The sequence below is a fragment of the Coffea arabica genome, chromosome 7c (genome assembly GCF_036785885.1).
Source record: "Coffea arabica cultivar ET-39 chromosome 7c, Coffea Arabica ET-39 HiFi, whole genome shotgun sequence".
Taxonomy (NCBI): domain Eukaryota; kingdom Viridiplantae; phylum Streptophyta; class Magnoliopsida; order Gentianales; family Rubiaceae; genus Coffea; species Coffea arabica.
The window spans coordinates 10,690,243-10,705,683 of record NC_092322.1 but is presented as its reverse complement, the minus strand read 5'-3'; the positions used below and the strand labels follow the sequence as shown (position 1 = coordinate 10,705,683).

At 35.5% G+C, this 15,441-nt stretch overlaps 2 protein-coding genes across 2 annotated transcripts; both read right to left on the bottom strand.

Moving 5' to 3' along the window:
- Window positions 1–873: 873 nt before the first annotated feature.
- On the bottom strand, window positions 874–4,821 carry LOC113697980 (protein DETOXIFICATION 27-like). Its single transcript, XM_027217620.2, has 8 exons — window positions 4,242–4,821; window positions 3,259–3,800; window positions 2,957–3,043; window positions 2,473–2,529; window positions 1,604–1,842; window positions 1,381–1,499; window positions 1,199–1,288; window positions 874–1,085 (listed from the first exon to the last, which is right to left on the bottom strand). The coding sequence occupies exons 1-8, from the start codon at window positions 4,587–4,589 to the stop codon at window positions 1,032–1,034; spliced, it is 1,536 nt and encodes a 511-aa protein (XP_027073421.1). The 5' UTR covers window positions 4,590–4,821; the 3' UTR covers window positions 874–1,031.
- Window positions 4,822–8,855: 4,034 nt separating this feature from the next.
- LOC113699967 (protein DETOXIFICATION 27-like) lies at window positions 8,856–13,040 on the bottom strand. Its single transcript, XM_027220333.2, has 8 exons — window positions 12,647–13,040; window positions 11,764–12,305; window positions 11,395–11,481; window positions 10,582–10,638; window positions 9,721–9,959; window positions 9,469–9,587; window positions 9,191–9,280; window positions 8,856–9,093 (listed from the first exon to the last, which is right to left on the bottom strand). Exons 1-8 carry the CDS (start codon window positions 12,941–12,943, stop codon window positions 9,040–9,042), a joined length of 1,485 nt encoding a protein of 494 aa, XP_027076134.1. The 5' UTR covers window positions 12,944–13,040; the 3' UTR covers window positions 8,856–9,039.
- Window positions 13,041–15,441: the final 2,401 nt, after the last annotated feature.

The following is a 15,441-nucleotide window of genomic DNA, read 5'->3' as shown; positions in this document are numbered from 1 at the left end:
TCTTGGTCTCTGTTGAAATACCTTGAATCAGATCTTCGACCCCCGCTGAGTTGTTCGGGGGTCTCGCTGATTTCCTCCAAATTTGTTCTTGCTCGTTCTTGTTTGTTCTTCCGTTCCGCTGCATCTGTTTTAACAGTCTCCGTCCAAATTCTACGTGCTAGACTTTGCTTCTCAGTTATGATCATAATGCATTGGATAAATGGTCGAGTAATGGAAGATTTCCATCCTCCAATATGCTTTCGCTTGACATTTTCCTTGGTAGTGACCTCTCTTAAATAGGTGGTATAGGGAGACGTTTCTTTATTAGATGAGTTAAAATTGGACTTTGTGGCTTTCAAGCATTTAATTGACCCAATTTATAGTACTATGAAGGCGCACTGTTACAATCAGGTCCAGCTTTACCGAGGAAAGCAACATGTTCTACATCTTGACTTATGGTGAGAGAGAGAGAGAGAGATGATTATGGCCTTTTGATTTTGGTCCCAATGTTTTTTATTGTGATCGGACAAAAATGACCTTTGGTTCTTGCTTAGCTTAGGTCTAAAATGATCAGAAATTCTTAAACTATGCACTTGTAGCTATTTAGGGGATCCGTCGGAAATAGTGTTGGGACTTCCTAAGTTTTTTACTCTTCACAAATACATATATTGCAAGCTAACTAACCCAAAGGGTAGGGTTAACTGTCAACCATGACTCACCTTAACAAAGCTTTCTGATATTGTCATACTGAAATTGGAAGCCTTTTCCACAATAGCTAGAATTGTGCAGAGATGGCGAAGTAGATTAAAACAATTTTGCAGCCAGAATCAAGATTGTTACAGTTAAAACAAATGCAGCGGAACGGAAGAACAAACAAGAACAAGTAAGAACAAATTTGGAAGAAATTGGATTTTTTTTTTTTTAGGATTCAGAATGTATCAGACATTTTTATACAGAATGGATATAAACGAGACCCCCGAACAGCTCAGCGGAGGTCCAAGATCTGATTCAAGGCATTTCAACAATTACTCCACATGCACGTCAATGTGAGTTCAGATACGAGTCCCTTTCGACCACTTGTCTACATGCATGCCTGCCTTCTCTGCCTGCATTTTCAGATGTAATTGACTCGCAACAATTTCAGAAAAGCATATTACTTTGATTAAACAAAAAAAAAAAAAAAGAAAAGCAATGAGATTCTGTTTCTACTTTCTATTACCTCTTGATCCCAATCACACCGAGCTGTGATGACGGCCAATACCACAGTTTGCACTGCAGTTCCACCAAAAATCATTCCAGCCCACAAACCCTGTTAAGTTATGAAATATCAATATCAATATTTTCCCTTCAATTTTTGATGGATCAGCCTTGAGATTTTGCAACCGTGAGGGGTTTACGTACCAGTACTCCGAAATGAAAAACCCATCCCATTACGATTCCCATTGGGACTCCAAGTAGATAGTAACAACCCAAGTTTATGTATGCTACGTATGATTGCCAACCAGAACCAACAGCAACCCCTTACACAAGATTTGTGGAAAAAAAAAAAAAAATCACAAGTCCACCCAAAAATTAAAAAAAAAATAGTAGAAAAAGAGACTATATGTTGATTATGGTGAAATACCGGAGAGAATGGGTTGCACGCTATTGAGGAGAATGGTGAAAGCTAAGAGAATTGAGAGGTGGTGTACAGCTTCTAGCACAGGTTGGCTGGTTGTGAATATATAGGATATTTCGTTGTGGAAGAACAAAATAAGCAGCCAGAAGAATAGACCAATCACTGTCGATTGTATTACTGACACAATTGTTGCAAATTTGGCTCCTTTCCCGTTACCAGCTCCCAATTCATTTGCAACCCTTACTCTGTTGTCAAACATAAGAAAAAAGAAATATTAGCAATTTTTTCTTGAACTATGAAAAATGAAAAAAAAAAAAAAAAAAAAATTGCACGGTGCATCTACTTTCTTTGTTCCGTAATGTACTTTGTGTTTGCAATAATTTTTTGGTGTAACAACCACAACAATAATGAGAGATTAGACACAAGTACTATGGTGCACGTATATTAGGTACAGGCGGCAGATGGGTTATAGTGGGCCCAAGACGTGTGGTTTTGGTCCAAGCTCTTCACAAAATAATCAAACAAGTAGATATCAGAAAGAGACAACAACAATCGAAAGAATCTCAAGAAAAAGGGACAATGCTAGACATCAAAGTCAGCAGGACCATTTCTTTCACATTCAATCTTTTTTTTTTTTTTTTTTTTTTGAAGGACTTTTACATTCAATATTTAGACGCATTTGCCCAAACACACCGTGAGGTTATTTTCATGAGCGTTTACTATATAGACAAATTAAACAAAGCTTGCAACTCAAATGACCTACGTCTCTTCTACAATACAATATGAATGAACAAACAAACTGCACCAATCAAGTCCTCTGTGTGTGTGTGTGTTGGGGGGGGGGGGTGGGTTTAATAAAAAAGAGAGAAGATTACCCTGTTCCTGCAAAGAAGGCTAGAGGAATCATCAGCTCCCATGCATTGATGTTCATGCTGCAGACCAGGGACAGATGGACAAAATTCATCACAATAGCTTGGTGACTATTGAGTATTCGTTTTTAAGTACTACAATAAATACAATTTTGGTAAAAAAAAATTATCAATTTTTTTTTTTTTTTGGTGAAAACAATGGTACGCTTTAATTGTGAATGATCATGACCCAATAGAGAGTAATTACTTGTGATTTGTCAAACTGCTGTTTAAATTTAATTGCAGATGCAAATAATTCACAATATATTGTATTAGACGTGGCAACAATGGACGAGGAGTTTTTGATCTAATAGCTTAAGGCGAGATCCCAAAAATTAAAAGTTTTGGGTTCAAATCTCTGTGCTCCTTCTTCGCTTCTTGAGTCTCACCTTTTCCTTACAGAAAAACAATTTTTAAAATGTGGCAACGATAGAAATATAAAGCAGCTCACCAGATGGACAATGCATCCACCGCTATTTTGGCATTGGGCAAATTTCCAGTCATCACTACCAATATCTTGTAGTACCAATTCTCCAAGCTGTTCCATTTTAGAAGAAACAAAGATTAGGGAAAACTGAAATTAAACACTGTAAAGTAATAGTACTAATCAAGGAAACAAATTTTAAACCTCTAAGATGAGATCTTCTAGCTCCATGAATAAGTACTTTTAGTACACATGATGCAAGTTACATGCCCCTTGACAAAAAAATAAATTTGCCACACACATATTTGCTGTGAGTGGAGATTGATTACCATAACATGACGCCAGAAGACATGGAGAGTTTCAGAAATTCCCAAAGACCAGAAAATGCTTCAAAGGTAAAACCAGTCCATGTTTCAGGACAACCACCAAACAAAGTATAAGCAAGCAAGCCAAAAACAATAAGCCACCAAGATATATTTAGTGTGACAGAAATGGCAATCAATCCCATCTGAAGCTTCGACACAAAGAGCCAGGTCAATGTCATGTGTATCACGAAAGCACCCAAATTCACCCAAGCATTCACATTATTCTTCAGCTGGCTCTGCCAGAATCTCTGCAGAGGAAACTGAAAAGCAAAGCTGAAGTGAACCGGTATAAGTGATATGGCCAAATCTCCAGCTAGCTCAGCAATATCGGCAGGTTGTCCTAGCAATTTCAATACTGGTGTGGCCAAAATGTATACAGGTAAGGTCAGGATACAGAAGAGAAAAAGAACAATCCAGGATCTTTGCAAGTATACTCCCAACATGTTATATTTCTTTGCCCCATAAGCCTGCCCACATAGGGTTTCCAATGCACTAGCCATTCCTAGCTGAAAAAGCAAAAAAAAAAATCACCAGAAAATTATAGCTCACTAAAATCACGCTCATCGAATAAAAACACGAATTCTCTAGGCACAAAATCGCCCGCTAAAAATTTAACCATGTGGCCGGCAGGGAACAGACAGAACCACAAAATCTACTCTGATAGGGCAAATTTTAAGATATCTAAATTTAAGTTTATAACATAATATATTTTCAAGTTTTTAAGGGGCAAGAGTTCAAACGGATTAAAAAAACTTGTTCAAATTTTCAATTTTGAAGGAGAAAACTTAATTTTCTAAGACTTGGAATCGCTTAATTTACTACCAGGAAATCCCAAGTGGTAATTACTGAAGGAAACATGAAGGGTGGAAGCACTGAACAGAACCTAAGTTTTACAACAGGGGTAGAAGAACTGAACAGAACATAAGTTCGTCGACAAGAAAAAGTACCATGAGGCCAAAAACGAAGCCGGAAATGACAGTGCCAGCAATGGATAAAGCAGCGAGCTCAAGATCACCAAGGTGGCCGGCAAAAGCTTGGGAAAAAAAGAACATGGAGAAGTTTGCTATGCGGGTTAAGATGGCCGGACCAACAATTCGCCATAGTTTCTTGGATTCAATCCAAGTCCTTCGTGCAAGACTTTGATCTTGATGTACTTCTTCTTCTACTCTGCTTCTTGTTTGGATAAGGGAAGATGAACGGTCTAGTAGTAATGGGACTTTTGTTTCATCATCTGCTGTGGTTTTAATAATTGACATTTCTCTGATGTTTACGGTAGGCATTTCTAGGCAGTCCATAAAAGACCGAATGAAAAGAGGGATGTTAACTCAATCTCTTAGCTCTTTAACTCAGTGGCCACCACCAAAGTTGGGGGGCGGGAGGTCAGGGATCAAACCCTGCCTCCCACCATTGACCACAAAAAAAATGTGGCAAGTTACTTCGAGAGGCTTTCAGACGAGTATGTTGCGCACTCGTTTGAGTGGGTAAGTAATTCAATCTCATCCGATTTTCCTTTGATCTATTCAGGTTCTCTCCTCTTTGTAGCATAAAAAATACAAATTGTAAGCCTATCGTATTGAAAAAAAAAAAAGAGAGGGATGTTAACTTGTTAAAACCGCCAATTAGACGGAGCCGGGGCCTTGCAAGTTCAGTTCAACCTGATTTTGTATAAACAACAGTGTCAGATGCAAATTCGTACGATACCATTGCAGTGGTCCCAAGTTTACACAAAAGGCGTACTAATTTACACGAAATGCTGTAAACAACCTATTTAAACCAGGCAACAACTAAATTTGTGAGGCCTCAGATCCCAATTAGACATATTCTATTCGTAGAAAGGATGAATATTCAATTCTAAAATGTTAATGTACATAATTCACTTTCTTAGACATTTTGAATGATATTAATTATTTGTTTAAATTTCCTAGGATTTTTCTAATGGGGTCTAGTGGGCACTTTAAACTATATCTAATGAGCCATCTAAATGCTCAAATCCAAATTTATTATATCCCTTGTGTTTAGATGCTTCCTAATTGAAATTTAATGTTTTTGAGGTTGACACCTCCTAATTGAAATTTACATTTACTCCGAAATTGTACCTGTTGCCGATGCTAATATTTGACCTTCGCCCTTTTATGGATTAGAAGTACAGGTACAGTACTTCGACACACATTTGGACGATGGATCAGAAGTTGATGGATTTGCATAATTAATATTAACTGTTTGAATTGGGAAACATCATAAATTTTGAGGATAAAATGTTTTGTAGTAACAGACGGAGTTATAAATTATAACCCTTGATCGCCTATATATATATTTTTTTGTCAATAAAGGAAGCGTCTCAATTTTTTTTGTCAGACTAATCTCTCTGCACTCGTACACTTCGTCCTATCCTAAAAAATATATGAGACAGTAGTAGAGTTAGAATCGATCACACGACCTGAGCCTAACAAAGTTATCCCATAGCCAGCTGGTCTGCCCCCGAGGGGCACCCTTGTTGGCCTTTATGCCCGAAGCAAATTTCAATTATGGGCATGAGAAGAACGGTGCTTGTCGGCGTCTCGTTGAAGCCTTTCTCCAGTCTACAGTACGTAGTTTTATTATGAGGATAGTTATATAAGACAATGATGCCCATCTCTTTGACCTGTCAGAGCAACTTGCCTGCACAATTAATTGTTGCTCCAGAGTCAACTCGTCCAATTCTTCTTCTTCATTTTGAGGCGAATTTCTCTACGTATTGTCCATACAAGAAAACATCATAAAAGTGGTGTTTGTTGACATGAGTTGCTAATATAAGTGTCGTCTCAATTGACAATTGAGGCGTCATCCAAAAATTGAATTAAATTTCTTTTATTTTTTTATAGTTGTTTAAGGCACTAAAAATAATGATTTTTTTTAAAAGGCTTCACCGCATGCCAAATAACATGCAGCGAAGCTTTTAAAAAAATGTCATTGCCACATCCGAGCTAGATGTGGCGACCTTTTTTTTATTTTAAATATAAATTTTTAATTTTTGTATCCCTAATTTCTAAACCATAGCCCTAAATCCTAAACTTAAACAATAAACCATTAACCCTAAACCCTAAAATCTGATATTACGTAAAACAAAAATTATGTAAAAAATTGTGCTAATTTTCTTTCATAACCGGTGATTAATTATCGATGAATGGCAAGAAGCAAGCTTTAGGTTCCAATTTAAAATATAAAATTAAATTAAATTGAAAATGCCCAAGTCATTCTTTTTTGAATTTTTTGGTTTTAAGATTAATTTAAACTATGATAAATAATGCAGCATCTAACTATAAATGTGTAAATAACAAAATAAAAATTTCTGTGATAATTAAACAAGAGCTTTGATAAGAAAAAATCTTGAAGTTTGAATATCACCTATCAACGTATCTCTTGCCCTTATTGCGCGAAATGGTAGAGCAGCCACATTTATAATATACCCTCCTGTGTGGTAGATCTTGCTGCACCTGTAGCCGTTCAGACCTTCGAAAATAGCGCCTGCACTCCTTCAAGCATTTGGTCCTCCTCATTACTATCACTATTACTATTTACTATTGCAATTAACTATTACTATTTACTGTTACTATTTACTGTTACTTTTAATATTTATTATTCACTATTACTATTTACTATTTAGTAATCAAGGTTTTGAAATCCAAACCGTTCATTGACTCGAAAAAAATGATTGGGTCATGGACGAACCGTTATTAAACCGTGATGTCATAAATATATCATAAATATTATTAACAAATATTAGATATATAAAAATATGCAAATTTGTAGAAACTTCAATAATAATGTTAAAAAAATCATTTCAATCCTTATTCTAATCTTTTATGCATTACATGTTTGAAATTCAAGAATAACTTTTATAAGTAAAAGGTAAAAGAAATATAGAATAGCATTATTATTTACATTTTAATTTTTTACATTTTTAATTTTCCTAAATTAGATTATAAGTAGTTTATAAGATAGGAATGAAAATAAATAGAAGGCAATGACAAACAATTGAAATGCACTAAAGAGTTAATGTAATTAATATACTATATGCAATAAATTTTAGACAAAAGTTGAGATATCATTATGAGAGAGAGAGAGAGAGAGAGAAAGAACGAGGAGTAGAAAAATAAGGTAATAATTGTTATTACCTAACTAATCAGAGACAATTATGCATGGTTAATTGGTAAGGTTTATCTTTGGAAAGTTGAATTGGATTAGTTACCAATTTTTATTTTTTTTTTTGGTTAATTAAAGTTGGTCAAGGAACCGGCCGATTTAACGAAAATCGTTTCAATTCAATGGTCCGGTGGTCGAACCATCCAGGTCAACTGATTTTCACAAAAAAGGGCGGTATCTTAACCCCTCTGGGTTTGAGGCATAACCCAATTCACCCAACAGCCCGATCGACAGTTCAATCGGTCCAACCAGGCAATTCAGGTTGGGTTTCAAAACCTTGTTAGTAATAATTACACAGTAATTCACATAAAAATATTAATTAAATGCTATTAATTACTCAACTTCAACCACCAACGTACAACATGAAATTCATTATATAAAACAATTACTAATACTAATTACTAATTGAAAGTACCTTAATTGGACAATAGATGTTAGCTTTCTCCAATTGCGCACTTCTTCAAGGCTTCAAAACGTTGACAATAGGATTGCAACCCATTTCTTCAAAGTTTGGAAGACAGGCGAGGTGAAACCAGTGCTTTGACTGCTTGAAAATTTGGACAACAGGTGAGAGTAAGCCACTACTTTAGTCTGCCTCTACTTTAGGAAGACAATTTATTTTCGCAGAAACATTGGAGGCGAAAGGTTTTGGGAAGACACTACTACTTCTGACTCTGCTTTCAGGAACAAACTAGCGGAACTACTCATTTTGGAAGATATTGGAGGAGAAGTGGGGATTTAGGGATGGAAAACAGAGAAAACTATGGCTGGTGTGAGAGAAAGTGATTAACTTGGGGTATTTTTATAGCAAAACTTCCCTTTTTGTACCAATGCAAAGCTTATATCATGTGTATTGAAAAAAACTAAACCCTTGATCTCATTACATTCAACGGTTAAATTTTATCATTTAAATAATTTTTTTGTACACCATTTTTGTTATTTACGATGACATAGTTTAAAAAAAATATTAGCAAATTTAAAACCTGATCGTTGATCACATTTGATCAACGGTCAATTATGTTTGCAATTTCTGACAGAAAAAAGTTTTATTATGCTAATTTTAATATTTGTGGCGACATAATTCAAAAAAAAAAAGCATCTATTTTTGGATAGGCAATCTCTAACACAAGAATTTTTTGTATGCTGCATTTTTAATTTGCGGCCAGACAATTTTTTTTAAAAAAATCCGCTACTTTAAACTACGACCATGATCCCATTTGATCAACAGTCAACGAGGTTTTGCCGCATCCTTTTTTTTTTTTTTTGCAAGGAATAGTCATTTGATCTTCATAAATTTGGAGTCAGTTGTCAGTATTAAAAGAAAAGATTAACAAAGAGGCAAAGGAACAAGTTGAGAGCCAGTTATATTTACGCGTCAATTTGATTCCTAAAAGAATAACAAAGTATTTATTTTCAGGATATGTAGTTCAAATTCATAGTAAACTATACTCTTTTTCTGCGTTAATTGGAAAATAATATTACAAATATAAGAATTAAAACTTCAAAATTTCGTCATCATCGCAATTGCTCGCAAAATGAGCATCGCCGCCCAAGTTCACAGCTTCAAGTGTGACTTGGTTTGGACCACTTGTCTACACGATTATTTGCCTTTTCTGCCTGCAATTTCACATTTAATTGATTAGATTTGAAAATAAAATTTCACACGAAATACTAAAAATACCAATAATTGCAAAAGTTTCTTTGCTGTTAATACCTCTTTCTCCCAGTCACACCGAGCTGTTATGATGGCCAAAATCGCAGTTTGAATTGCAGTTCCACCAAAAATCATTCCAGCCCATATACCCTAAAACGCACATCAAATTTTGTATGAAATGTTTCCCTTTCATTTCGGATCTTTTTTGCTTGTGATGACTAATCTTTACTTTCTTGGATCATTCTCGAGATTTAGTAAAAAAAAAAAAAAACTTGAAAATACAGAATTAGCCATCAATGAGTTGACACAACACAAGCATCATTAAGAGGTGTACGTACCATTACTCCAAAATGGAAAACCCATCCCATCACAGATCCCATCGGCACGCCAATTAAATAGTAGCAACCCAAGTTTATGTATGCCACGTACGATTGCCATCCAGAGCCAACAGCAACCCCTAAAACAGGAATTAACCACAAAGAAAAATCATAATTCCTTTAAAAAAAAGTAGTCATAATTTATTAAAAAAGAAGGGATAAAAATAATAGAAGAAAAAAAAAGAAGAAGCTATGTTGATTAAAAGTGGATACCTGAAAGAATGGGCTGCACGCTATTGAGGAGAACAGTGAAAGCTAAGAGAATTGAGAGCTGGTGTACTGCTTCTAACACAGGTGGGCTGGTAGTGAATAAATAGGCGATTTCACCGTGGAAGAATATAAGCAGTAGCCAGAAGAATAGACCAATCACTATTGATTGTGTTACTGCTACAATTGTTGCAAACTTGGCTCCTTTCCCATTACCAGCTCCCAATTCATTTGCAACCCTTACTCTGTTAGCAAACATCACAAAAAAACCATACATATATTAGCTTAGTTATAAATAGGCGATTTCATTTGGTCTCAGATAAATGTTGGCAACATTTGCTTCTTGCACAATCAAGAATAAGTATCACCAATGCAAAGCGCTTATGTTTGTTCTCTTACATTATCCAGTTTTCTTGCCCTTTCCCCCCTTCCTACAAATTGTGCTGATCATCTTTCTGGTCACAAGTTATTTTTGTTCCTACCAGATAAACCTAGCTTAATGTGATTGATATTGAAGTCCAATAATCGAAGGCACCAGAAGGGACTACGTAAAACATGACCTAATAAGCAGGACCAGAAGAGACACTGTAATTGATAGTGAAGTCCAATAATCGAAGGGACCAGAAAAGACTACTGCAAAATATGAACTAATAAGCAGGACCACCCTCGATATATCAGCACCAATCACCAGTATAATTGTCAGGTTAGTTTCTTGGGTCGCCTGTGTAGACAAATATTATCGAGATTGGACGCTAAATGAAGTCGTGAATATTACAAAATTTCGTCGTATCTATTATAATTTATGCACAAACAAAATGCGTAAATGAAGTCATGTATTTTTGTGGTTTATGGGAAAAATAAGGTTACCCTGTTCCTGCAAAGAATCCCAGAGGAATCATCATCTCCCATCCATTGACGTTCATGCTGCCAGCAGGAGACAAAGGGACAAAAATAATCAGGACCAAAAAAAAAAAAGGACAAATGTGATGAAAAATGCACGGAGTTTGGCTTGGATAAAACTTTTTCATTATATTAGTTCTTTTATCCTCATCCGGAAATTACTGTAATGGGGTTAGATGATATACAAAAATACAATGCTGATTAGCTAGGTTGTTAATCCACTACAAGTATCGAATGCCCTAATATTAAATATTCATGGACTTATTGTCTAAGTACGCATGAATTATTTATGTTGACTACAATAAACTTTTCAAACAACTGAGATTGGCTTGATTTCATGGAGATTTTTTTTGTCAAAGATTTCTATCAAGGTAGGTTTGCTTTGGTTTAATTGTTTGTGAATTTTCTTTCTAGTCTATTTTGGAGGTATCCCTCAAATCCTCCAAGACCTTTTGACTGGCAACACAAATACTGAAGCTTGTCACATTCTAGTACAGACAGGAAACCAGGACAAGAAAATGATTGATGACCAATTCAATTATTAAAAAAACAAGAAAGTTGAAACCACGGGAATCATCAGTTCACCAAAGAATTGGTATATCAATAGAAGACGGAACCCGGGATTTTTTTTTATAATTCAAAAGTGATAATGAAGCTTTGGCAATTGGATGGAAGATATGCGCGGGTTCTGGTAATCATGAAAGCTACGATTACCTAATATAATAATGCAACTAGTCCTACTCGTGGGGACAAAGTGCATATAAAATTAAAGCACCTCACCAAATAGACAGTGCATCAACTGCAATCTCTGCGTTCTGCAAATTTCCAGTCATCACGATGAGTATCCTGTAGTACCAATTCTCCAAACTGTTCCAATTGAGAAGAGGCAACAATTAACCAAAATTGAAATTTACCAAAAAGCAACTCTGATGACCCTTAATTACATATGAAAACAACTGGTTGTAGGCCTTAATTAACAATTGTAAAAGCATATGTTTTTGAAACAAATATGCTGCAATTGGAACAGGCTTCTTGGCTGAAAACAGTCATACTTTTTAATCAGAAATTAGAATAGAATCAAAAGGGTTTTAATTAATGGTTTTGAAATCAACACACTTAATTGGAGGAGAAGAAGGACGGGAGACTCACCATAGCATGACCCCAGAAGAAGCAGAGAGTTTTAGAAATTCCCAAAGACCAGAAAATGCTTCAAAGGAAAAGCCAGCCCATGTTTGAGGACAACCACCACAGAAAACGTAAGCAAGCAAACCAATTACAATAAGCCACCAAGAAATATTCAAAATAACGCAAGCCCCCATCAATCCGAAATGGAGCTTGTAAACAAACAGCCAGCTCAAGACCACATGAATACAGAATGCAACTAAATTCACCCAGGCAATCACATTATTCTTCAGCTGACTCTGCAAGAATCTCTGCAGAGGGAACTGAAGAGTAAAGCTGAAGTGGAGTGGTATAAAAGCTAAGGCCACCGTCCCAGAAAGCTCAGCAACATCATCAGGTTGTCCCAGCAGCTTCAAAACTGGAGTTGCAAATATGTACAAAGGTAACGTGAAAACTCCACATAAGAGAAGAACTATCCACGATCGTTGTAAATATACGCCCAACATGTAGTATTTCTTTGCTCCAAAAGCTTGCCCACATAGAGTTTCCAATGCACTTGCCATCCCAAGCTGAAAAAAAAATTCACCAAATCTTTATACAAAGGGCTGAAAATTTAGAAAGAAAAAGTATAAAAAACGTATACTAGTACATAAAAAATTTTAGTAGTATGAATCTCCAATACCAACAAGAATTTGAGCAACAGTTTATACAACTTTTCATCGCCCTGCTTGAACTGAATACGATGTGATCAAACTTATGGTTAAAGGCGAAATGGAAGAGAGTAGTAATAGCAAGTATATTTTTGATGTCCCTGCGATTGTAAATAGGGATCATTTAGCTATTCGTTTATTCAGCTTTCAAGCAACGTAAGGCTTAGAAGGGAGCTCAAGATGGTCACAGAAAAAAGTACCAAGAGGCCAAAATCGAAGCCACAAATGACACTGCTAGCAATGGATAAGCCAGCGAGCTCAAGATCACCAAGGTGGCCAGCGAAGGCTTGGGAAACAACGAACATGGAGTAGGAAGCGATGCGGCTGAAGATGGCGGGACCAACAATTCGCCATAGTTTCTTGGATTCAATCCAAGTTCTGCGTGCAAGACTTTGATCTTCATTTGCTTCTTCTCCTACTATACCTTTTGATGAATAGTCCAGTAATGGGACTTTTGTTTCATTCTCTGCTTCTGCTGTAGTTTTATTGTTTGACATTTTCTTTGGTATGAACGCCGCTTCCCCGGTTTCTCTAGGCAGTCCAAAGACAAGAAGAACAAGAGACTAGGGCCAGCCTTAGATATGCTATTAATAGAGTCTATGAACTATTCGAATTAGCCATAAACTAACCTTCTTAGAAATTTCCCATTATTTCAAACATGTTTGACCACCTCCCTTGGCATTTTTTTGTGTTATTTTGTTAGCTTTTTTCTCCTTTTTTTTTTCTTTATATTTTTTTTCTCTGCAATGATAAATCCTACATGTATTCTATTCTATTCTATACTATGAGAGAGGGAAAATCTGAAAGGGTCCAAAAAAAAATCAAAGAGGACTAAACTACCTACTGATCCAAATGCGTGTACTGCACATAGAGGTGTCAAATAAAATCATTTAACTAATTTTACCCATACTCGTCCATTAATAATTGAATATGGATATATTAAATTTTTATATATGGATATAAATGGGTTACCCAATTATACCCATTTAATAAATGGGTATAATTGGGTAACCCATCTAACCCATTTAACCAATTTAACTTACATTTCCAAACCTTTTGTATTTCTCGGGGTGAAAAAGAGCTGGCACCACCTCACCCAACCCCAACTTCCAGACTTTTTCTTTGACCGACAATTAATCCCGTCAAATCACCCATTTCCTTCCCTTCATTTCGTCTTTTCTACTTAACCAAATGCTTCTTAACTTTGACCAAAAAAAAAAAAAAAAGCTTCTTAACCATGGGAAAAAAAAAAGGCTGTCAAAAATTATTTAATTTTTTTCTTTTTTTTTATAAAGAAAAGGTATTGAATTTAAAACTTCCTACTCATAATCTCTTCCTATGTTCCAATCAAATCCTCCCTGCCCTGTTCAAAATTATTTGCATTTGGAGTTGGATTGCATGTTTGTTGCTAGTCTAGCATAGATCATTGCGGACTGTTTTTCCTTTGAATTTCGGGGATCATGTTAGAAACTAGCACCACTTACATTATATGTCCACTTCAACTTTCATCGAAAACAAGTAAGTAATATTATTGAAAGTGTGTCCAAAAAATAAAAATCACAAATACTAGGGGTTCAAAGTTTTGGATTAAATTTTTTTGTTAACTTTCATATTATTTAGTCCAAAATTTTAGATTCTCATTGTTCAATTATTAAATAATATGTAATTTTGCGACATGGCATGCGGATGGAAAAAAATTTGATAATTAGACTTATTTGGCATAATAAGTAAATATTTAAAATTAATGATGGGTGTAAAATGGTATAAATTGATAATTTAGTTTAAAAAAGAATTTATATGAGCTTGTAAAAATTTAGAATAAATGGGTTATAAATGGATAATTGGGTTACCCAAGTCATTTTTTGACTTACCCATTTATACCCATCTAATTAAATGGATATAAATGGGTTGACTCACTTATACCCATTACCCATTTTACCCAACCCAAACCCGCCCAAATCACCCATCTTGCCACCTCTAACTGCACAGTTGTCCGATAAGTGGCCTGCCACATTAAATGACAAACGATGGGAAGCAAGATTTAAGCCTGACCTCCCACCTCACTGAGCCCTAAGGCTTTGGTGATGGATTAGCTCAATGGTTCTTTTTATTTTTCATTGACCTCTCTATTTTTTCATTTTTTTCATTCAGATTATTTTTTAAAAATGACAGAAAATCTTTCACACTAGGAGAAATTTGAGTAACTAAACTTAAAAGAAAAAAAAAGATTAGAAAATGAAAACCTAGAAATCAGGCGCTCAAACTCATGGTTGAAAAAACTTTAGGAGGTCATCCTTTGTTTTTGTTTAGAGTTTAGACACGGCTCTATCCCCGACAAATAAGGGAACCTTTTAATTTTGGAATCAAGGAAAAATGTTCGCCACCCGGGTTGTATTCCAATTTTTCCTAACAAATTGATGAAATTATAAAGCTGGATTAGCTTACGTAGGATTAATTTGTTTGCGTGGCCATATATATATATATATATATATATATTTTTTTTTTTTTTTTTTTTTTTGGGAGGAATGCCACAATAAAATTTGAAGAGTAAAGAATTGTTTGAGTGACACGTGGGTTTAAAATCATACCGGCATCTATGTGAGCAATAATTATGACCATAAGAAGACGAAAGCTTCTTGGCAAATTTCTGCAGCCAGCAATAAATTAGTAAGACAATCAGTGCCACTTTTTTGACCAAAATCACCAGGAATGCTGCATCCTAAACAGAAATTTCTGTCAAAGTAGTGCACTTCTATTTCTTTGGAAGGCTTTTTCCACGAAACCAAATTCTATTATGAAACTGTGGCCCATACGTTGCATGCGCCTAACAAGAACCCTCAATCTTATTAGTTGAATTAAATCTGAAAGCACGCGAATGGAATTGATTTTATCAGATGCTTTTAGACATCGCAAAGCATACTGGCTACTTGTTCCAATTTTTTGGGTTGAAAGAATACAGCCGGGAATGGGAATGGGAATGATAGGACCTCCTCTC